This window comes from Gadus macrocephalus, chromosome 13 (genome assembly GCF_031168955.1).
Source record: "Gadus macrocephalus chromosome 13, ASM3116895v1".
Taxonomy (NCBI): Eukaryota; Metazoa; Chordata; class Actinopteri; order Gadiformes; family Gadidae; genus Gadus; species Gadus macrocephalus.
In genome coordinates this window covers 11,918,695-11,936,808 of record NC_082394.1, presented here as the reverse complement: position 1 = coordinate 11,936,808, position 18,114 = coordinate 11,918,695, and the positions used below count along the sequence as shown (strand labels likewise).

Here is an 18,114-nt window from a genome sequence, read left to right as displayed (position 1 = left end):
TACAGATCTACAGATTAGTCTAGTACAGAACAGTCACAGTAACTGCTGATATTTGTTTTGGACAAATTCCGGAAAGTATGTCTAAGCACTGCTTATATGTAAAATGTAATATTTTATATGTTATATGTTGTGTGTTGTCTATCTTTCTTTTTGAAACTGAATAATTTGACCCTCACAAATCACCTTGGCAAATGCACAAATCATACAGCCACTATTGAAACCGTTATACAGAAAGGTTATGTATGACGAATGTACAAAACTACTGCCACAACAGTGTTTACGGTGTATTTTCCCTAACCATTATTCAGGCAATGCCTGGGCATATTTTCCAGAAAGTATTGTCCAGAACCATAAAGCTGTTTGTGTTACCACTTCAAAGCAAAAAGCGTGGCAGTGTTTTGGCCAGTGTGTGTGTGTGTGTGTGTGTGTGTGTGTGTGTGTGTGTGTGTGTGTGTGTGTGTGTGTGTGTGTGTGTGTGTGTGTGTGTGTGTGTGTGTGTGTGTGTGTGTGTGACCCACTTGCCTGGCCTCCAGCAAGATGAGGCAAAGCTGCTGGAGTGAATTAAACCAATGGCGTTTGTTCACAGCAGAGAACCGTGGCAGGGAGGCATAACAAGCACCTGTCCGCTGAACAATTCCACACCAAACAACAGATGGGCATTTATATGCAGGACCCCTCTCTCTCTCTATGTTAATTTGATCCAATGGTGACAATCTCCTCCCTCCTCCACCCAATCCCTCACTCCACTTTATACCGGTGATGAACAACAGTCAACACTGAAGCCAGGTTCCCTCCTAGCGTTCACCCAGGGGAGGCCTATTGATTGCAGTTGCCCCAACCAATTTTGTTAGAGAGGATTATGCCCTTCTCCCTCGTGTTTGGCTTATTGAACCACCAACGTTATAGTTCCTTTAGCCTGTAAAAGAAAGGAGAGGTGGCAGACTAACTGCTTCCTGTTGGAGTCTTCATCAAAGAACAATAGATTTGTCAGTGTGCGGAGGGATCGGAAATGCCTCCCCTGATCAGAGGTGGCGCCTTTTGAACAGGACATTCACTCTCAGCTCTATGCTCAACTCAATGTGCAGGTATAAATAATGTTGATAAAATCAACCCTCATTTGTTGCTTACAAATACATAAAAGTAAATACCCCAAGTGAACACTGTGCAACAATTATTTGGTAAGACCCTTACGGGAATATCAACAAGGAGCGCTTGTGGAAAGCTTTAGTTGGAGGCCAACGGAAACTTGTGTGCCGTTACCCTTTAAAGTATCTAGCCTTTGACGAAATGTGGAAATTACCTGAGTAAACGTTGTGTGCATGCTCGTCTCGCTGTGAAACATCCGGACACGGTGTTTCTCCCCCCTCTGATCTCAGACTTCATCGAACAGCGAGTGAGAGAGTGTGTTTTCCTGGCCCCGTTTTCATGGAGCAGCTTGTGAACCCTTGTCACGTCATCATGTGAAGGATAGCCCGAGGAGGGCTCTACATTCTCTTGTTGTCCCAGGGTGAATTATTCATCTCAGACAGACAGTGACATCTCGGCACTCTGTGACAACGGCCAAAGGTGATGTCTGAATTCCTGCCCTGTGTGATCTGTGTGTGACTTTTTTGAGGGATTGTTTTTCAGTTTAAAGGTGTGGACATTTATATAGTGTTAGTTGTAGATGTCTTAAGACTGCGGGAGTGTAGAGGAAGCAGATGCCACTCCAGTGCAGTTTTTTTGCCACCTTTTCATTTCCACTTCAAAGTTGAGTGAAATGTGTTGAATCCAAAATGAGGCGCACATAATCTTCCAACCTCTTATTATGTCTTTGTTTCGAAGGAATAGTAATCATCCTTGTTTCCCATTTACTCAACTCCCTTGTGTGTTGGTGGTTGTGTGTGTGTGTGTGTGTGTGTGTGTGTGTGTGTGTGTGTGGGTGTGGGTGTGGGGGGGGGTTGTGTGACTTCACTTGTGTGTGTGTGTATCTGTCCGTCATGTCGTGTGTGCGCATATGTCCGTGTGTGTTTGTGTGTGAGTGACGTGAGCGGTGCAAGCGGGTACTTGCGTGAGAAGGGCTAGGAAGAGAGGAGTGTGTCTTGGCAGAGTAAATCTAACGATGTTCGATTTAACGCCACATAATGAAGAGAGGGGCGTGCGCGTTAAGATCTCAAGACCCCCAGTCTTGGCTCCCAGGTGCTTCCGTCAACGCAAAGCCACAAAGAAACTCCAGAGCCCCCCAAGGTCACCGGACCGATCCCCCGATCCCCCGCGCTGCATCGTTCAGCACAACCTTCTGGTTACCAAGGCAACGTTAACGACAATCTCCTCCCTCCTCCCCCTACATTCAAACCTTTTAATCAATCTCTGCGCCTTCGAAACGAGACACAGCTGTAGGCTGTGTTCAGGCTATCGGAAGGTATGTCCGTAAACAGCCTAACACACACATACGTAGACGGACACACGCACAGACGCAGACCCAGAGATGCCAAATACATAAAGAAATACATTAACACACACCCACGCTCATACACAGACACACACACCTTCTCGTCCGAAAAGTCTGAAAAGAGAATGATTTGTCAGGATTCTATGTGCTCAGCTAATCAAGACTTTCTAAGAAAATTTTAGATATTATGATAATAGCCGGTTCTAAAGTGAATTTAATCTTTTTCTCTCAGTAGTTCTACACAGTAGATTCAGAGATGGAGTTACCAAATGATTACCAAGCAACAATGATAAAAGGCCGCGCAAATCACATATGTAAGTTTTGCCTCACCTAGGCTCTAATATGATCATTGTTGAAAGTATTAGATTGTGTCTATGTGCACAAAACAATAGGATGGATTTTTTCAATTTGGCTTTGGTTAAAGTACAATGATTAGGAAATAAGTATAGGGAGAATTTATTGGAGATAGAAAATTAAAGAAATTACATAAACATGCCAATATTACACAACCATAGCAGCTAACATAAATTCAACAGATTGCTGGCAACCTAAAATAATGTGCAATGTATCAAAAAAGCTTAGAAGATCCCATTTGCCCTTTGGCCTGTATGCTTCAGTCTGGCATGAATGTGCCACAAAACCATTCACTTTCTATTGTGTTGCGTTCCACTGATTTGTTTCTCCCTGCCCACTACCCTATTGTGTCTTTTTCATTTTTTCCAAACTGCAAAGGATGGAGTCGTCGGTTAAACCCAAAACATCCTTCTGCAAGATTCAGCTCCACAAGTATCTTTGCTTTAATATAATGGAGTGACTGATTAAACTATTAAACTCTGTTCCTTAATGCATACTGGTTACCTTATCCTCCCCTTGCTCTTTCAGCTATAACATGTAATTTTCCTTTAGCCCACGTCATAGTTAATGGCATGTATGTATTCATTGATATGGTGAATACATTGTGCACCATTAAGCCTGCCCTTTCAAAACAAGATACTTAAGCTGTTTTTCTCATCCAGCCCAAGGTCGACAGGCATGGAGACAATGGGGAGGAGTTTGATTTTTGGCTTCGTCCACTGTATACAATTCTCTGATGTCCTTAATTTGATTACATTTCCATTAGTTTGTAGCCAATCATGTGTTGTCGTTGTTGTTGTTGTTGTTATGTGCCCATAGGTCATTCAATCTCATAGACATGTTGTTCCTAATAGATACTCTCCATTGTCAGCGACATGGCCAAACCCTCCATAATAGGACAGGAGCTCACCTAGGGATGTGAAGGGGGACGGACACTGTTTAATGCTGAACATCCACGTGGTTCCCCTTGTGTAACTGAAAGGTTACATCAGGAGTAACGATCTGATTTATAGAAGTCAAACTCTTTCAAAAGACCATTAGCACTGTTCCCCTTCTGTTATGGCTCTTTTCTGTTTGAGTCACAAAGCCCTCCTGTTTAAACCAGAATGCCTGAAAATAACCATAGCGACATCATAGATATACTTACTGCGGTTACCGGCATCGTTTTTGTTATTTTTCCTTTTCTTAACCATTATCAACCGTTTTATAAAACAAGAAGTTCTGATGTTTACAACTGAAAGGCAGAGGTGATGATCATATTTAAATATAATTTATAAAGTTGGTACACCATAATAAAACAATTATATTGATGTTACACTGAGTTATGCATTATGAATGGTAAAAAGCCTGTCTACATTGAATACCCCTTTAATGTGTCTCTTCATGTTCTTGCTATATTTCAGATATTCACCCGCTACGGGAAATGCTACACCTTCAATTCGGGCCAGGATGGCCGCCCTCTAATGGTGACGATGAAGGGTGGAATGGGCAATGGCTTGGAGCTGATGCTTGACATTCAACAGGATGAGTATCTGCCAGTGTGGGGAGAGACCGGTAAGGCCCACAGTGCATTGCCTACGCTTTCATTTTCGATTTGAGGTTAAATGATGGGACTCAAGAAGCAGGCTTGCATAATGCACCAGTCTCTTTGAAGTCAACGTGATTATCCTTTTCTAGCATACCTAGTGGCAATGTAGCTCATCAAAGTCATGTTTATTTACCGCATGATTTGAAGCTTAAAAGAAAGAATACAGACAAATATCGAAGTATTCGTTTTTTTGCTCATCCAGTTAAATATTGACATACTGCCTACCACTTCCTCTGAAGGTTATATCCCATTATTTGTTGTCAAAAAAGCAGAAGCCGAATGACTTATAACCAGGTAGCCAAATGCTTTTGCATCACTTTTTATATCAATGCTGGATGCTTTTCATTTTGGATGCACTGTTGCACAGAAACATAAAGCGCTTAACTACTTTGAAACAGCAAACCCAATAGACTTATATCTGATTTGCTGAATGGACAATGAAATAAGCAATTATGTGTATTCCAACCTTACCGCAAGGACCGCCAGCCAAGTCACTCACAAATTGGCTTTAATCTCCCAAAGTGCGACTCTGTCAAAGGTCAGGAAATCTGCTTTGTTGGTACTGGATGAGGCTTTTATTCACGGTATTTTCTTAACATTGAATTCCTAAATTAGCAAATAATTAGCCAGATACAAATCTGCAAATATGTAAATGTTTGTACAATGCATAGAGCTATAAGAGCTCCTAACATGCAGTTAACGAATATTGTAAAATGTGAGCAAGCCAGAAATCTAGAAGATACCCTTTTTAAACCCACGTCACGTGCACTATAGATTAGCAACAATTCAATGTCTTGACAAATGGATATTGAATATGAGAACTATTGTTCTCATATTAAACTGTGGTCTTTGTGTTTCAGTTTCCTCATCATTCAAATAAGTGAATCTCCATTTGGCAGATAAACAGATAGAAAACCCTTAAAAAGGGTCTGTTCACGGTGGACCCCCCCCCCACACACACACACACACACACACACACACACACACACACACACATGCTAATGCAAACACACACACACAGTCTTCTTGACAGTGCTGGCCTGGTTTGAAAGGCGATCCAACTGTATATCTTTAGATGTAAAATGGAGGTAGAAATAGTGGCAAAGCAAAGCAACGAAGAGAGAAGGTTCTCCAGAGTGTTTCTATTTGGCTGCACTGCTTGGTTGCATCACCTTTGTAAAAACGAGAATGGAGATACAGAGAAAAGATTAATATTGCTGGGTTCATGTAAGACAGGCTATTATTCTGCGGTCAATTACTCTAAATTAGGTTTCTGGTAAATAACACTGCAGCGCACAGAGTGATTAGTATTAATAAGGCCATTGGAATACGAGGCCTCTCACAGTGTTGTAGACCACCATCATTCATTTTCAGGCGTCACTGGCTAGCAACATCCTAGAATGGCAATTGTATTTCTGTTCGTTGATCCATTTGACTCAAGGTTAGGGACAAATATCATTATTCTAACTTTATAACATTGACAGATGGACCAGGACATAAAGGAGGCATCAGCCCATCTAAGTGGCTCTTGAGTGGTAGTTATGTATATGAGGTAATCAAAGGAATAAGGTCCCTTCCTGGAATTGCCATTAAAAGCTTTGTGACCGACACCACACCGTCACACTGCAACCCCTAAAGGCAAAGGAGGGAGGGAAGGAAGGAAGAAGGGATACGAGGGAGGGAGGGAGGGAGGTAGGGAGGGAAGGAAGGAAGAAGGGATAGAAGGGAGGGAGGGAGGGAGGGAGGGAGGGAGGGAGGGAGGGAGGGAGGGAGGGAAGAATGGATATGAGGGAGGGAGGGAGGCAGACAGAAGGAAAAAGAAAGCAACCAAGACACGAATGTGAATCACAGTCAAAGATAAAGTGTGACGACCTGGAAGATGCTCAGGGAAAAGAACAGACATTACATATGACCCTGCCTCCTCAAAGACAATCGCTCGGAGCCAGCCGCGGCCTCGCTGGCCCGATAAGCAGTCTGGCGATCCCCACAAACGTGATGAAAATAATGTGGGTCCTCATTGAAGCCCTTGGCCAGCGCCGCATGTTCTTTTGTGATGCGTGCTGATCTCAGTATCAAGGAGGCCCATCTGCCACATGGGACGTCAAATCCATAGAGGCACAGTGCTGCAGTCAAACTGTCAGTGCCATTGATTTGTCCTTAAATCCCTTTAATCATTTATTTATAAATTTCTCCCTTGCCTCTGATTTTACCCGCATGGTAAATAAATCTCCTGCCGGCTACTTACAACAGTCTAGGACTCCTTCAGATACGTTGATGTTCTCATTATAAAATTTGTATTGCCCTAACATAAACCTGTTTTAAGCCATAAGCCTGGTTTCTCATGTCATTTACCATGAAATGATATTCCACCCACAAAATGTAATTTATTTTGAAGGTAATAACACATTTATGGTTCATGGATGTGGTCTATATGCATGCACACGAGTGTGGATATGTGCAGTGTTTGTACCAGATCATGCCGCCCTTGCTAGAGCCCTTGTCTCTCTGGCCTCTCTCCACAGACGAAACATCATTCGAGGCCGGTATCAAAGTTCAGATCCACACCCAGGATGAGCCTCCTTTCATTGACCAGCTGGGCTTCGGGGTGGCGCCCGGCTTCCAGACCTTCGTCTCCTGTCAGGAACAACGGGTAGGTCTCCACACATGACTTGTACTAGTACTAGGATACATGCAGCCTGATTGTCAATTCTAAACTACACTGTAAGATATTGCTGTCATAGCCAGGTTCCGCAAGAATTTCATCTTGAAAGAAGATGATCATACAAAAGTAAATAGCATAGTAATAAGAGCCGAAAGGTAGTAGGAAAATACAAATTTTTTCAACCAGTTGTTGAACAAGTTTTGGTTTGTTTCAGGGTTTCCGATCGCAAATTATTTAGGTATTTCCTCTCTTTTGATTGATGGTCGAACATGGCAGTATTATTTTCCTGTTATTCCTGGGAGGTTTTATTCTCCATGTACATATAAATGTCTCTTTCAGACCTTCTTCCAGCACGTATTGGGTTTCTGAACAGTGTCGTTGCTGAGTCATGTTGCTGCAGTAGGAAATGAAACAAAGCCAGAGACATATTTATTGAATGGTGCAGATTGCAGACTTGTAGTAATACTAGTACGGCTCCCGTTCCATGCCTTCTACATCTCACTGATCATCCATCCATCCACCCGTCTTCCTCCATCAAGGTCACAATGGTAAGTGGGCAATCAGTGAAGGCCAAATGTCTCTTTCAATGACCACTCCAGTCGGAAACCTTGTAAAGACGTTGTGTTGTGTCATTTTACGTCATTTATTTTGTCGCTTTTGGTCCAGAAACAAAAACGTTGCTTCTGCCAACAAAGTCAGAAAAAGAACCGGGGTTGATACCAATGTACTGGAGTTCCTCTGTTTGGCTGACTAGCTTGGCCATATTGACATGTCATGGTAACATCAGTGTCTCAGACAGAGGTTATTGATGAACATTTTGTGCTCTGGCAGAAGTCTGATTAATGGTGCTTGGTGATGCTGATATCCATTGGGGTCCTATTTGTCTTGTTTTGATGAATGGCCTCATGCTATTTTGCTGTACAGGCAAAGATTATTTAACGGGCTGAACCAGTTGTTCTGGTTTTGCTAGCATCTTTAAAGCAGACCAGAACATGCTCACCCTTCTGGGTCCGAGCAGTTTTTTATGTGTATCTAAGTCAGCAGTGCTGGAAATGACTGTTGTCTCTTGGTGTGGATAACATCAGGTTAATCTTGCAGAGCCTGCCTTTCAATCATAGAAGACTGGGACATGGCATTGATTAACTGTGTCAAAACAGCATAATTATCACCAAGCATGATCATAACGGGCCGTACGCTTTGAATAACAGTTTGAGAAAAACTATGGCTCAGCTGTGTAAAAGAATGGATCAACCCGTTTACGGAATAAACCCATGAATTTAAATACAACAATTAAATTTACCAGTGTCCCGCCTGAGCTACGTCTTCATTTATGTCGTTGACAATGTTGGCAGCCCATGAGAAGTTGAGTTTCTCACCAGGATGCTGAATGGTTGAACTTCCTCTATGTATCAGATGTTCCGGCCGAGTCACATGGTGACTTTTATTGCAAGGGAACGGAAGAGGCGGAGACTAACGTCAGGCTAACGGCTACTCAGTCGGGACGGCTAGATCCTAGGCTAATGGGGTTAAAGGCTTTCACGGAGAGGCACCATCATGGCTTAATCCAGGGTTCCACTTGATACCCCCCACCACTAGAGCCACAATGCCAGAACCACAGTGCACTTTAAATCCGTGGCATCACTATAGAGCTGCAGAGAGCAGTCGGGATCTGAGCAAGAGCAGAGGATGTGGTGCTTGAAGAAAATGACCATTCCTGATCAGGCGGAGGAGACTGCTTAGTGGGAGGAAGGACAAGCCAAGGATTCGACTGTGAAGAGATGGCACTGCAACCACAGGCGTTTGTTTATAGAACAGAGGAAGTGGTAGTTGTGGGATAAACCTTGAATCAGATCAATTGATATTGATAGACATGTAAGAGGATTGTGTTAGAATGCATTAATTAGCTTTTATTGCAGGGGCGTCAATTGAGTGTGGCAAGGTAGTGGCAGCGGCCACACGTTGAGCAGGGGTCTGTGTTTCTGAGGTGCACGTCATGTCAATTAATAGGAAATATGTTATTATTTCTGTATTGGGCTATATTACACATTTTTCCCGTTCCTTTTACACAAATACAATTATTAAAAAAAATGGGTTGAAGTGGGCTGTGGCAGCACCCACTTGTCAGGCAACGACTGCTCATCAAATATTTAATCAACAATGAGATGAATGTCAATGGGTATAGGCTTTTCCAGAGAGATACCCAACAGGATAAAAAAACAGGCGGTACTTTGAAATACCTGACCGCTTCTTCACACAAAATGAGGAACTGATGGATGAAGTCAAGGTATTTGTCAATTACTTTCCCAGCCTTAAAGTGATGTGTGCAGGAGCCAACCTTGTGTAAAAGTGAAAAACACACTAAGTTACTTGAAGCCGAGTGCCAAACAGAAAAAACATTTAAGGAAGGATCTCATAATTCCATACTGCTGCCACACTGCCCAATTCCTGCCCAAATGTTATGTGTGCAGTGTGATTCTTTAACACGTAGCTTGGTGTGGTTGTCTTAACTTAAGTCCATTTGCTTTGTCATTTTGCTTTGTTGTTTGGTTTTACTTAACTGCTTATCATAGTTCACGTTGTTTTCAGACGTTGTGGCTACACCTTGACTTATGAAGAGCTAAGGCCAATGTATTTTACTAAAACTCTCGGTTTTTAAAACCTAATCAAGGATCTTGTGTCATCTTCCTCATGTGCTGTCTGTGGTCTCTTAAAAATGCAAGCCAGATTTTTAGCAGAACACCAAGATGTAAATCACCTGTTAAAGGATATCTGCTAGTCTCAGAGGGCAAATCAAGAGCCAGCCTCAGTCAGCGGGATGTAGATAACTGGATTGGTGTTTGCAGCATCAAAAGGGCACGTATTATGTATTACAGTTGTCATTCAGTGCAATTTGAACCCAGTCAGACTAGTATCTTCCTATCTATGTTGCCATTTAAGTCCTGCCTCAGAGTTCGCTTCTATGCTGTCCCAATGTTAACCTATTTTATAGAGACAGATATATATATATATATATATATATATATATATATAGGCACCTTGGTGAGCAATAATTCCCAACCTGTAGCTGCTTTGAAAGGTGCTTTAATATCTTATCAGTGGTTTCTGACAGCTCCCAACTTCATTTAGTGTGTGTGCCCCCCCCCCCCACCCCCAAGCCCACTGTCTCCGCCAGGCGCACGCACACAACGTGCCCTCTATCAATCAGAATGCTCAATGCTGCTGTCTTGTGGGAAATAAAATGAACCGCATGTGGATTTTATCTCAACTGTAAATAATTCCTACGGGTTGAAATGGGTGAGCACATCGGCGTAACGTAAATTACTCCTTCCGACCCCATCATTTGGCTCCTGGGAATCATACATAATGAATATAGGGGCAGGAAGCGATGGAGTTAGGAGGGAAGCGCTCAGTTTCTTCTCCACTGCAATCTGTTACACTGTGTTGGGCAGAGGCAGGGGACTATGCACGTGGACAATGTCACGTTTACAGAAGACCCGATTCCCATGTATATCTCTCTCTCTCTCTCTCTCTCTCTCTCTCTCTCTCTCTCTCTCTCTCTCTCTCTCTCTCTCTCTCTCTCTCTCTGTTTCTCTCTCTCTCTCTCTCTCTCTTGGTCTCTGGCTCTGTCTCTGCCTCTGCCTCTGTCTCTGTCTCTCCCTGTCTCTGTCTCTGTCTCTGCCTCTGCCTCTGACTCTGTCTCTGTCCCTCCCTGTCTCTGTCTCTGTCTCTCTGTCTCTCTCTCTATTCCACTATGTTTTTCTCTTGTTTCTCCATGGCAAAAGCGTTATTCGTTTATCGGTATGCGTTCCTCTCACATTCATTCCACACCAGAATGGACAGCCTCTCTACAGGTGGATTTGTTGACTATTTTCCCCTCAACACTTTTCGACAAAAGGGTCAATTGTGTTCAATCGTTTAGACCTGGTCAACTAAGTCGACAAAGGGAGAATATTGAAGCAGCCCTGGTTGGATTTGCTAGGTACAAAGCTACAAACCTCTTAATGCACTATTGAACATTTTCCAAAAAAGCACCTGTTTCCCGTGTCAGCTTCTGCTTGCTCTGCACTTCCTCCCCAGTCCGACTCGGTAGCGGACTGCATGTTCCAGACAGGGACCTCGGTGGGCAGGCAGTAGATGGTTTCTGGTTGAATAGAGGGCTGTTTTTTCTGCTCTTTATCATGGTGAATGTCAGAGCTCAGACTTATGGGAGGGCCTCGGAGCATGAGGGAACCATTAGTCAGTGGAATGGCTGTCCTCTGTCAGGGTACGCGCCACACAAAGAGCCGCACAAATACAGAGAATCTGCAGCGGTGGACGCAGCGCAGAGAGCACATTCTGGTTCTGTGGGGTTTAATGGACACTTTGACTTTGGCATGGCGTCCTGAGTGTGTCAACAGAGAGAGAGAAACTCCTTTTATAATCCTGATTAGATTCTTTGATTCCTTGTGAGTGTTATGATGATTGCATTCTGTAGTTGTGTGTGTGTGTGTGTGTGTGTGTGTGTGTGTGTGTGTGTGTGTGTGTGTGTGTGTGTGTGTGTGTGTGTGTGTGTGTGTGTGTGTGTGTGTGTGTTTACCCATGCTGATTGAATAAGGCACAGGGTTAATGGTAGCCGAATGCTATTTGTGAGCCACATCACTGCACTTCAGTAGGGATTGAGGAATGCAAGTCTTCAAACAGCGACAGTGGCTTTTAATTTATCGCTATTTGAGCACCCAGCGATGCAATGTGTTAGGACATAACTAGAGAGAGGGAGGCTCGCAAGATACCCAGCTGCTTACGTGAACCTGCTTCTATGAACGGCTTGGTGTGTGCACCTCAGGTTTTCAAGGGTATTTAAACTGTTGGAAATACATATAAAGTGTTTTCACCAAGAAATCATTGCGTCATAATCCCACCTGTTAATTATTCCTGCCTGCTTTACACAACAAATCTTAGGGATTTTGCAGAATATTAGTAAAGTGAAAAACCCAAAAATTAACAAGATGACGGATCCACCCTAAAAACTCACTATATTCATATGTTAAGCAGACATTTGCATGGTTATTTACTTGCCCCTGTCTTTCCACCAATTGTTTTTATTATTTCATTTTTTATTCACATAATTTTTAATAAAAAGAAAAGAATCCTTCTTAAAAAAACAATGATATCAGATTCCATTATCTAACAATAATAAGGTATCTTCGACCCCTCATGCTGACATAACAACATTATTTGCGAGCGCTCAGTCACAAGAGTAGAAACAAGCCCTGTTCTAGCCACCCTCCCAAAACCGTTCTCCCCTTCGTCCCCTCCTGTCCACTCTGTCTTTGTTCCCGTGCTTCCTTCGCCTATGTCCGTGGGGATCCATGGTTGAGGCAGGACCAAACACACACATACACTCGAGTGCAGCTCCCGCTATACGGTGGATCCACTGTTCACAAGCCATCTGAACTACTGCTGCGCCCACTGCCCACCTTGCCTGCGCCCAGTAGGGAGTCCCCATCTAAGCAACGTTCTTCCACTCAAGAACATGGGCAGAAATGGAATGCCGGAGCGGTGGTGGTATACGCATCATGAATGATGCATCGTAAAGGCCAGCCAGGATACTTTGGTTCCTTTGTGTCTTGTGGCTGCCATGAGGACCTAAATTCTACTTCAGCGTGGGGTATTTTTCTGGTGCGGAGATGTATTGGTCTACTTACATTCACACAACAGGGTGAGGACGAGAACAACGTTTTATTTAGGACAAGATTAACTGGATCACAGGTAGAGGGCCAAAGGAGGTAGTCGAATAATCTAAGGAAATCTCATTCAGGTTTCGGTTCAAGGGACAATTCCTTTGCTTGAAAATGAATCCAATAGTGAAAAGGTTTCTCAATCATAAATTATTGACTCTCTTTCATGGACGAGGGAAAAATATTCCAAAAGATTAAATTTAATTGCCATCTATTGCTTTGTATTCATTCATTCCTTGGCCATATCTCTTCGTTATTTTAGTTTTGTATCTCTGTAAAGTCCTCTAGAGAAGGCATCACATTTGTTAACAACAAAAACATAAAGCTTCATCATGCTTTTGTGAAGATCAAAATAACAATATTCATATTCAATGAATGATGGGAAATGTGTTTGATGTCATGGACCAGTTCAAACTGCCTTTCACTACATGATTCTTGTAACACTGTACATGTTCAGTAATATTTAGTATCTGTTTTGCCCAATATGTATGAGATATATCTGATGATTTGTGTTGTTTCTCGATCCACAAAGATCACTGTTGAACTGAAGTCATCACACTAAAAAACCAACAAATGTGTTCTTCTCTCCATCTCCCAGCTGACCTACCTGCCCCCACCCTGGGGGGACTGCAAGGCCTCTGCCATGGACTCAGACTTCTTCAACACCTACAGCCTCACGGCCTGCCGCATAGACTGTGAGACGCGTTACCTGGTGGAGAACTGCAACTGCAGGATGGTTCATATGCCCGGTATGCACTGTCAAACACAAACAACCTCCTGCCAACTTCTTTGGCTATTCAATACAAACCCCTGCAGCTGTGTACATACTGTATTGACTCAAGGTACTTTCAAGAGCCGGCCATCCGATGTACTTACAGCTAAATCAACACTGGCTTGTTCCCAAAGTCTGTTGAATCGAGCGATTTCAGCAGGGAACAAGATAGTTACTGTGCTGTGTGGGCAGTTGAATTGCGCCAGGAGTTCCCAAACATCTCTCTGTCCCTTTAGTCCTTGCTCGAGTGGCCATACAGATGCATATATTACCTCACAATCTCGCACTGGTTCATGTGGAAATGGGACGTAGTACTCAGTTTGACAGATGCCATATACTAACAAATACCAGACACTGACATAATCATTATCATTGGATTGTTGACCAGTTTGGGGGGGTCAACAATTCCAAGTTGTAATAAACTAATACAACTTAACCCATTGCGGTGATAGAAGCCCAATGTGTGTTTTGGTTGCAAACTAGCCCTTTCGTCTTTGCCATCCCACCATTTCTATTTAGTTTGAAGTATACCAGGGCCTTGACACTATAGCATTTGGAGCAGTAACCCAATCCTCAAATCATACCTCAGGAACACGCCTTCACTGCTCAAACACACTCTCAACCTTTTGTGATTGGAACTGAGTGGGTGTGGTAGCGGTCTCTCTAGGGCCGTCCCGGAGCTGCTCCTGAGTGTTTGGTTAGGGCGAGCTTACTTGCTCTTCTGTGAGGCTAACTGAACTGAGTATTACTAAAGAGGTGAGCCGTACTAAGGGGGCCATCCATTGTAATGCAGCACGGCATCTCCAGGTGCCAAAATAACAAGCAATATTTTAATTGCTTTTGAAAATGAGATGGTGCATAACTAACAGCCTTGAGGTAATAGTTGCTGGATGGTATTTTCAATGTCTCTAAGAACGGGCACCCATGTACGCATGTACTGTATGTTCAGAAAACGATTCGGCAGAGTGCTGAGAGACTTCTTCAGCTGTATCTTTGTGAAACCTAGCATTACCACATACTGTATCTAGGAAACATCCTAGCGGCAACAAAAATAAAGTTTGCCAGTCAGTTTTATCCCAAAATGCTCACATTGGGGGAAATTGGAGATGTCACACTTCAGGGAAGCTAAAACCTCTACCAGCGTTTCCCCTGTTGCAGCTTGTGCAGTGATTATGACGGGCTGTTTTCCTCTGTCCATTGCCGTTTAATCAGTCTGTGGCATCTCAGTCGGTGGATTGAAAATGAAAATTGGCACAGAGGAAACGTTTTGATTGACCCCAACGTTAAACCTGCCTCATCCGTCAAATAATTGCTACGCAATTGTCTGTCTCCTACTGGAATCAGTCTCTATTTTTGGTCTGTGTGAAGGTTACTGTGTGTTTGTGCTTGCGGGCCTGTGTATGTCTGTATGTGTGCGTGTGTGTGTGTGTGTGTGTGTGTGTGTGTGTGTGTGTGGGGGGGGGGGTGTATGTGCCCGGTCCTCTGTGGACAATCCAGACAAGCTGTCCATATAATGAGTTGGATTAGCAGTTAGCTAACCGTGATCGTGGTTGTGATTAATGTGGTTCTCCAGAGAACTCCCCCAACCTTCCCCATGCTCACAGGTGGAGCACTGATCCTATCAGTCCTCCCATTTGTCCCAATCATTTAGTTCTAGTTCACTTCATCAAACGAAATTCCACCAGATTGCAAACTCTACCCCCAAGGAATATTTGTGGATCAGGCTGTGAATGATCCACACCTTTGAGCTGGTGTTCCCCCAGCCCATCTCCTGGAGAGTTAAATCACCATCGCTCCCTTCACTTCTTCAGAGACGGGGGGGGGGGGGGGGGGACAGGCAAGAAAGACTTTGATGGAGACAGGGACTGAGCGGGTGTGGGGGGGGGCGGTGTTGTCGGATGTGGGGCAACAGGCAACAGAGGAACCACACGGTGAGACACAGAAAGGAGATAAACTCAAAGAGAAGTTAATGAATACAATTAGGAGATGAGATCAAGCTGAGGGAGTAACTCCAGCGCTGATACGACCTGTAATGACGGTCTGACACTCACATTAATTACCGGGCTGCCTCTGATCTCTTGTCCTTCCTTTTTCACTGAGAGTGCTTAAGAAGGACCTCCCTTCTTATAGTCACAATGACAACCTGCTGTCTGTCCTCTGTCTGGTGTTCAGGAGATGCCCCCTACTGCACCCCAGAGCAGTACAAGGAGTGTGCTGATCCAGCCCTGGGTAAGGAGATGAAGCTTTCTGTCTTTGTCCGCCTGTCTGTCTGCCTGTCTTTCTGTGTCCCTACCTGTTTGTCTTTGTCTACCCTTCTGTCTGTGTCGACCTGTCTGTCTGTGTTTGCCTTTCTTTCATGTATAAATCCATACGTGCCTGTTCACGTCTTTCGACATCTTTAACCTTGTTAAATTGTTTTATTGAATTTTTGCAAGTTCTCCACCTCAAAGCGGATATGTGATCGTTTCACTTTGTATCCTGACACTTGTTCACTCGTGTTTTGTGTGCGAAGAGAGGGAGGATCGATTAAGTAGGCTCCTTCCACCACTATATATTTAGGTTCCATTATTGCTAATGGATAATGCATAGCAGTGCCCAACAGTGGCAGGAAATTAGAAGGTGGAGCAATGTTGTGTCTGTGTGTTAAGTCATACAGGCACAGTCAAACCATGATTTGCAGCCATGGCTGGTTCTTGTAATTCCCATCTGAAGGTTTATGGGCCACTGGTTTAGAGTCTGAGTGGTCTGTGCAGCCCAAACCGGCCGCAAACCTATTTTCTGACAGATGTCTCAGGTACCTCGGCCCCCAATTTTACAACCACACACCCATAACTCCTAAAATCCTCCTTCATTAGCGGTTGCTGTCGACCAATTGATGGATTACAGGAAGCACGCACAAGAGATCCATTAAAAGTAATTGTGCCAAAGCTTAGTCCTGTGTCAACTTTGTTTGAAGAACTTCATCTCCCATTTAATGCAGAGCACAGCATCTGTCAGTGTTTTACAGCAGCGTATATTCATATATTCAAAATTTTTATTTTTCATACATGTCCGTTTCTACATCATATCTAAAGTGCTGTGCTGAATATAGACACCACAGGCCAACTCACCATCCTCATTGCTGTGTCAGTAGGTGTTTTCACCACAATCAAACATCCCCCACCACACACCAAACCTGGGCATACCTGACTCCTACAACAGCCCAGCGTATCTTTGTTTTTAATCCTTTGAGACATGTATTATGTGAGCCTTCTCTCACACTCTTTTTTTGTTCACTTTTTGTTCACATCTTTCTTTCATTCCTCGCAAGTCGGCCATTGCCGTCTTTGAGGGAGTCCTCTGTGCACTTCTTAGTGTGATGCTGTGATTTTGTCTAGTGTTCTTTGTTCAAGTCTTTTCTGGTCCGTCTTCCACGCTCTGCTCCTGCGTAAATCGGAATCTGTGTGTATTCATGCATAATCATGCGTATTCATGAATGAGGTGGGCATGCGCATGCAGTGGAGTAGAAGTCAGAGAGAGAATGTGTGTGTACTTGAGTGCAAGCCAACACTCATCACTCGTTGGTTTACGCTAACGTTTTTAAACCCCCCCCCCCTCCCCATGTAGACTTCCTAGTGGAACGGGACAATGATTACTGCGTTTGTGAGACGCCATGCAACATGACGCGCTACGGTAAAGAGATGTCGTTTGTCAAGATCCCGAGCAAGGCATCAGCCAAGTACCTCGCCAAGAAATACAACAAGACGGAGCAGTACATTGCGTAAGTATCATCCTGTTTTCAAGCGGGGATCAATACCGGGTCGAAGAGAGCAACATCGCTAAATTAAGATCATCACGATTGTGCCAGCGGGGAACGGAGCTGACAGGCCCCTAAGTTTCCCCGCTCCGTCTTAAATCCACAACACAGGCCAGACCACCATGGGTAAACCCATCGTTTGGTTTGTCTTTGTCCAACAAACGAGAGAGATCAAAGAGATCGAGAGAGAGGCACATTTTGAGTCCCGAAGCTGTCACAGAAAGTTGTCACAGTCTAGAGACGGATCATCCTCTCATTCAGCCCTCACTTCTCTCTTTGAGAAGCTTGCTTTTTTGCCTTTTTAATTCCCTGCGGGCAGGGATATGAAAGTCCTCAGGGGGAGCCATTGCAGCTGGCCATATGTGTGCATTGTCGCTCTGATACACACCATAGGACAGAGAGGCAGATTGTCTGGCCATAGCCGTGTTTACGGGCGTGAAACTAAATCCGGAGACAATGAGCAGACACACTTCTCCTGTCCCGGCAATGTAACAGGTGGCAAAGGTGGATGGAGCTTCTCTGTGTTATCCCTGTCTTTTGCAGCGTTACGCTTGTCACAATATGATGTTAAGCACATGCACAAACATTGTATTTATCCCAAATGTAAATAAGCAGTTAATACATAGGGGGGATGTTGCATTTGACATTTGGAGCAAAGATACCCATGAGACGAACACACCCAAAGCCAGACAGTCTTATCTTTCCTTGGATTAAACACCATTAGAGCAGCTGCAGCAGATGATAGCCTGCGCGTGTGTACACATTTTTCCCAGTGCAGACTGGCATGCTCGACA

At 43.9% G+C, this 18,114-nt stretch overlaps 1 protein-coding gene across 4 annotated transcripts in view; it reads left to right on the top strand.

Annotated features, from left to right (window-relative positions):
• asic1b (acid-sensing (proton-gated) ion channel 1b) overlaps positions 1-18,114 on the top strand; it is a 133,427-nt gene that overhangs the window by 106,172 nt on the left and 9,141 nt on the right. For all 4 annotated transcript variants that reach the window (XM_060069545.1, XM_060069543.1, XM_060069542.1 and 1 more), the window contains 5 exons: positions 4,189-4,339; positions 6,896-7,023; positions 13,351-13,501; positions 15,697-15,753; positions 17,131-17,284. In XM_060069545.1, the coding sequence (XP_059925528.1) occupies positions 4,189-4,339; positions 6,896-7,023; positions 13,351-13,501; positions 15,697-15,753; positions 17,131-17,284 (641 nt within the window). The remainder of the gene's footprint in view (positions 1-4,188; positions 4,340-6,895; positions 7,024-13,350; positions 13,502-15,696; positions 15,754-17,130; positions 17,285-18,114) is intronic.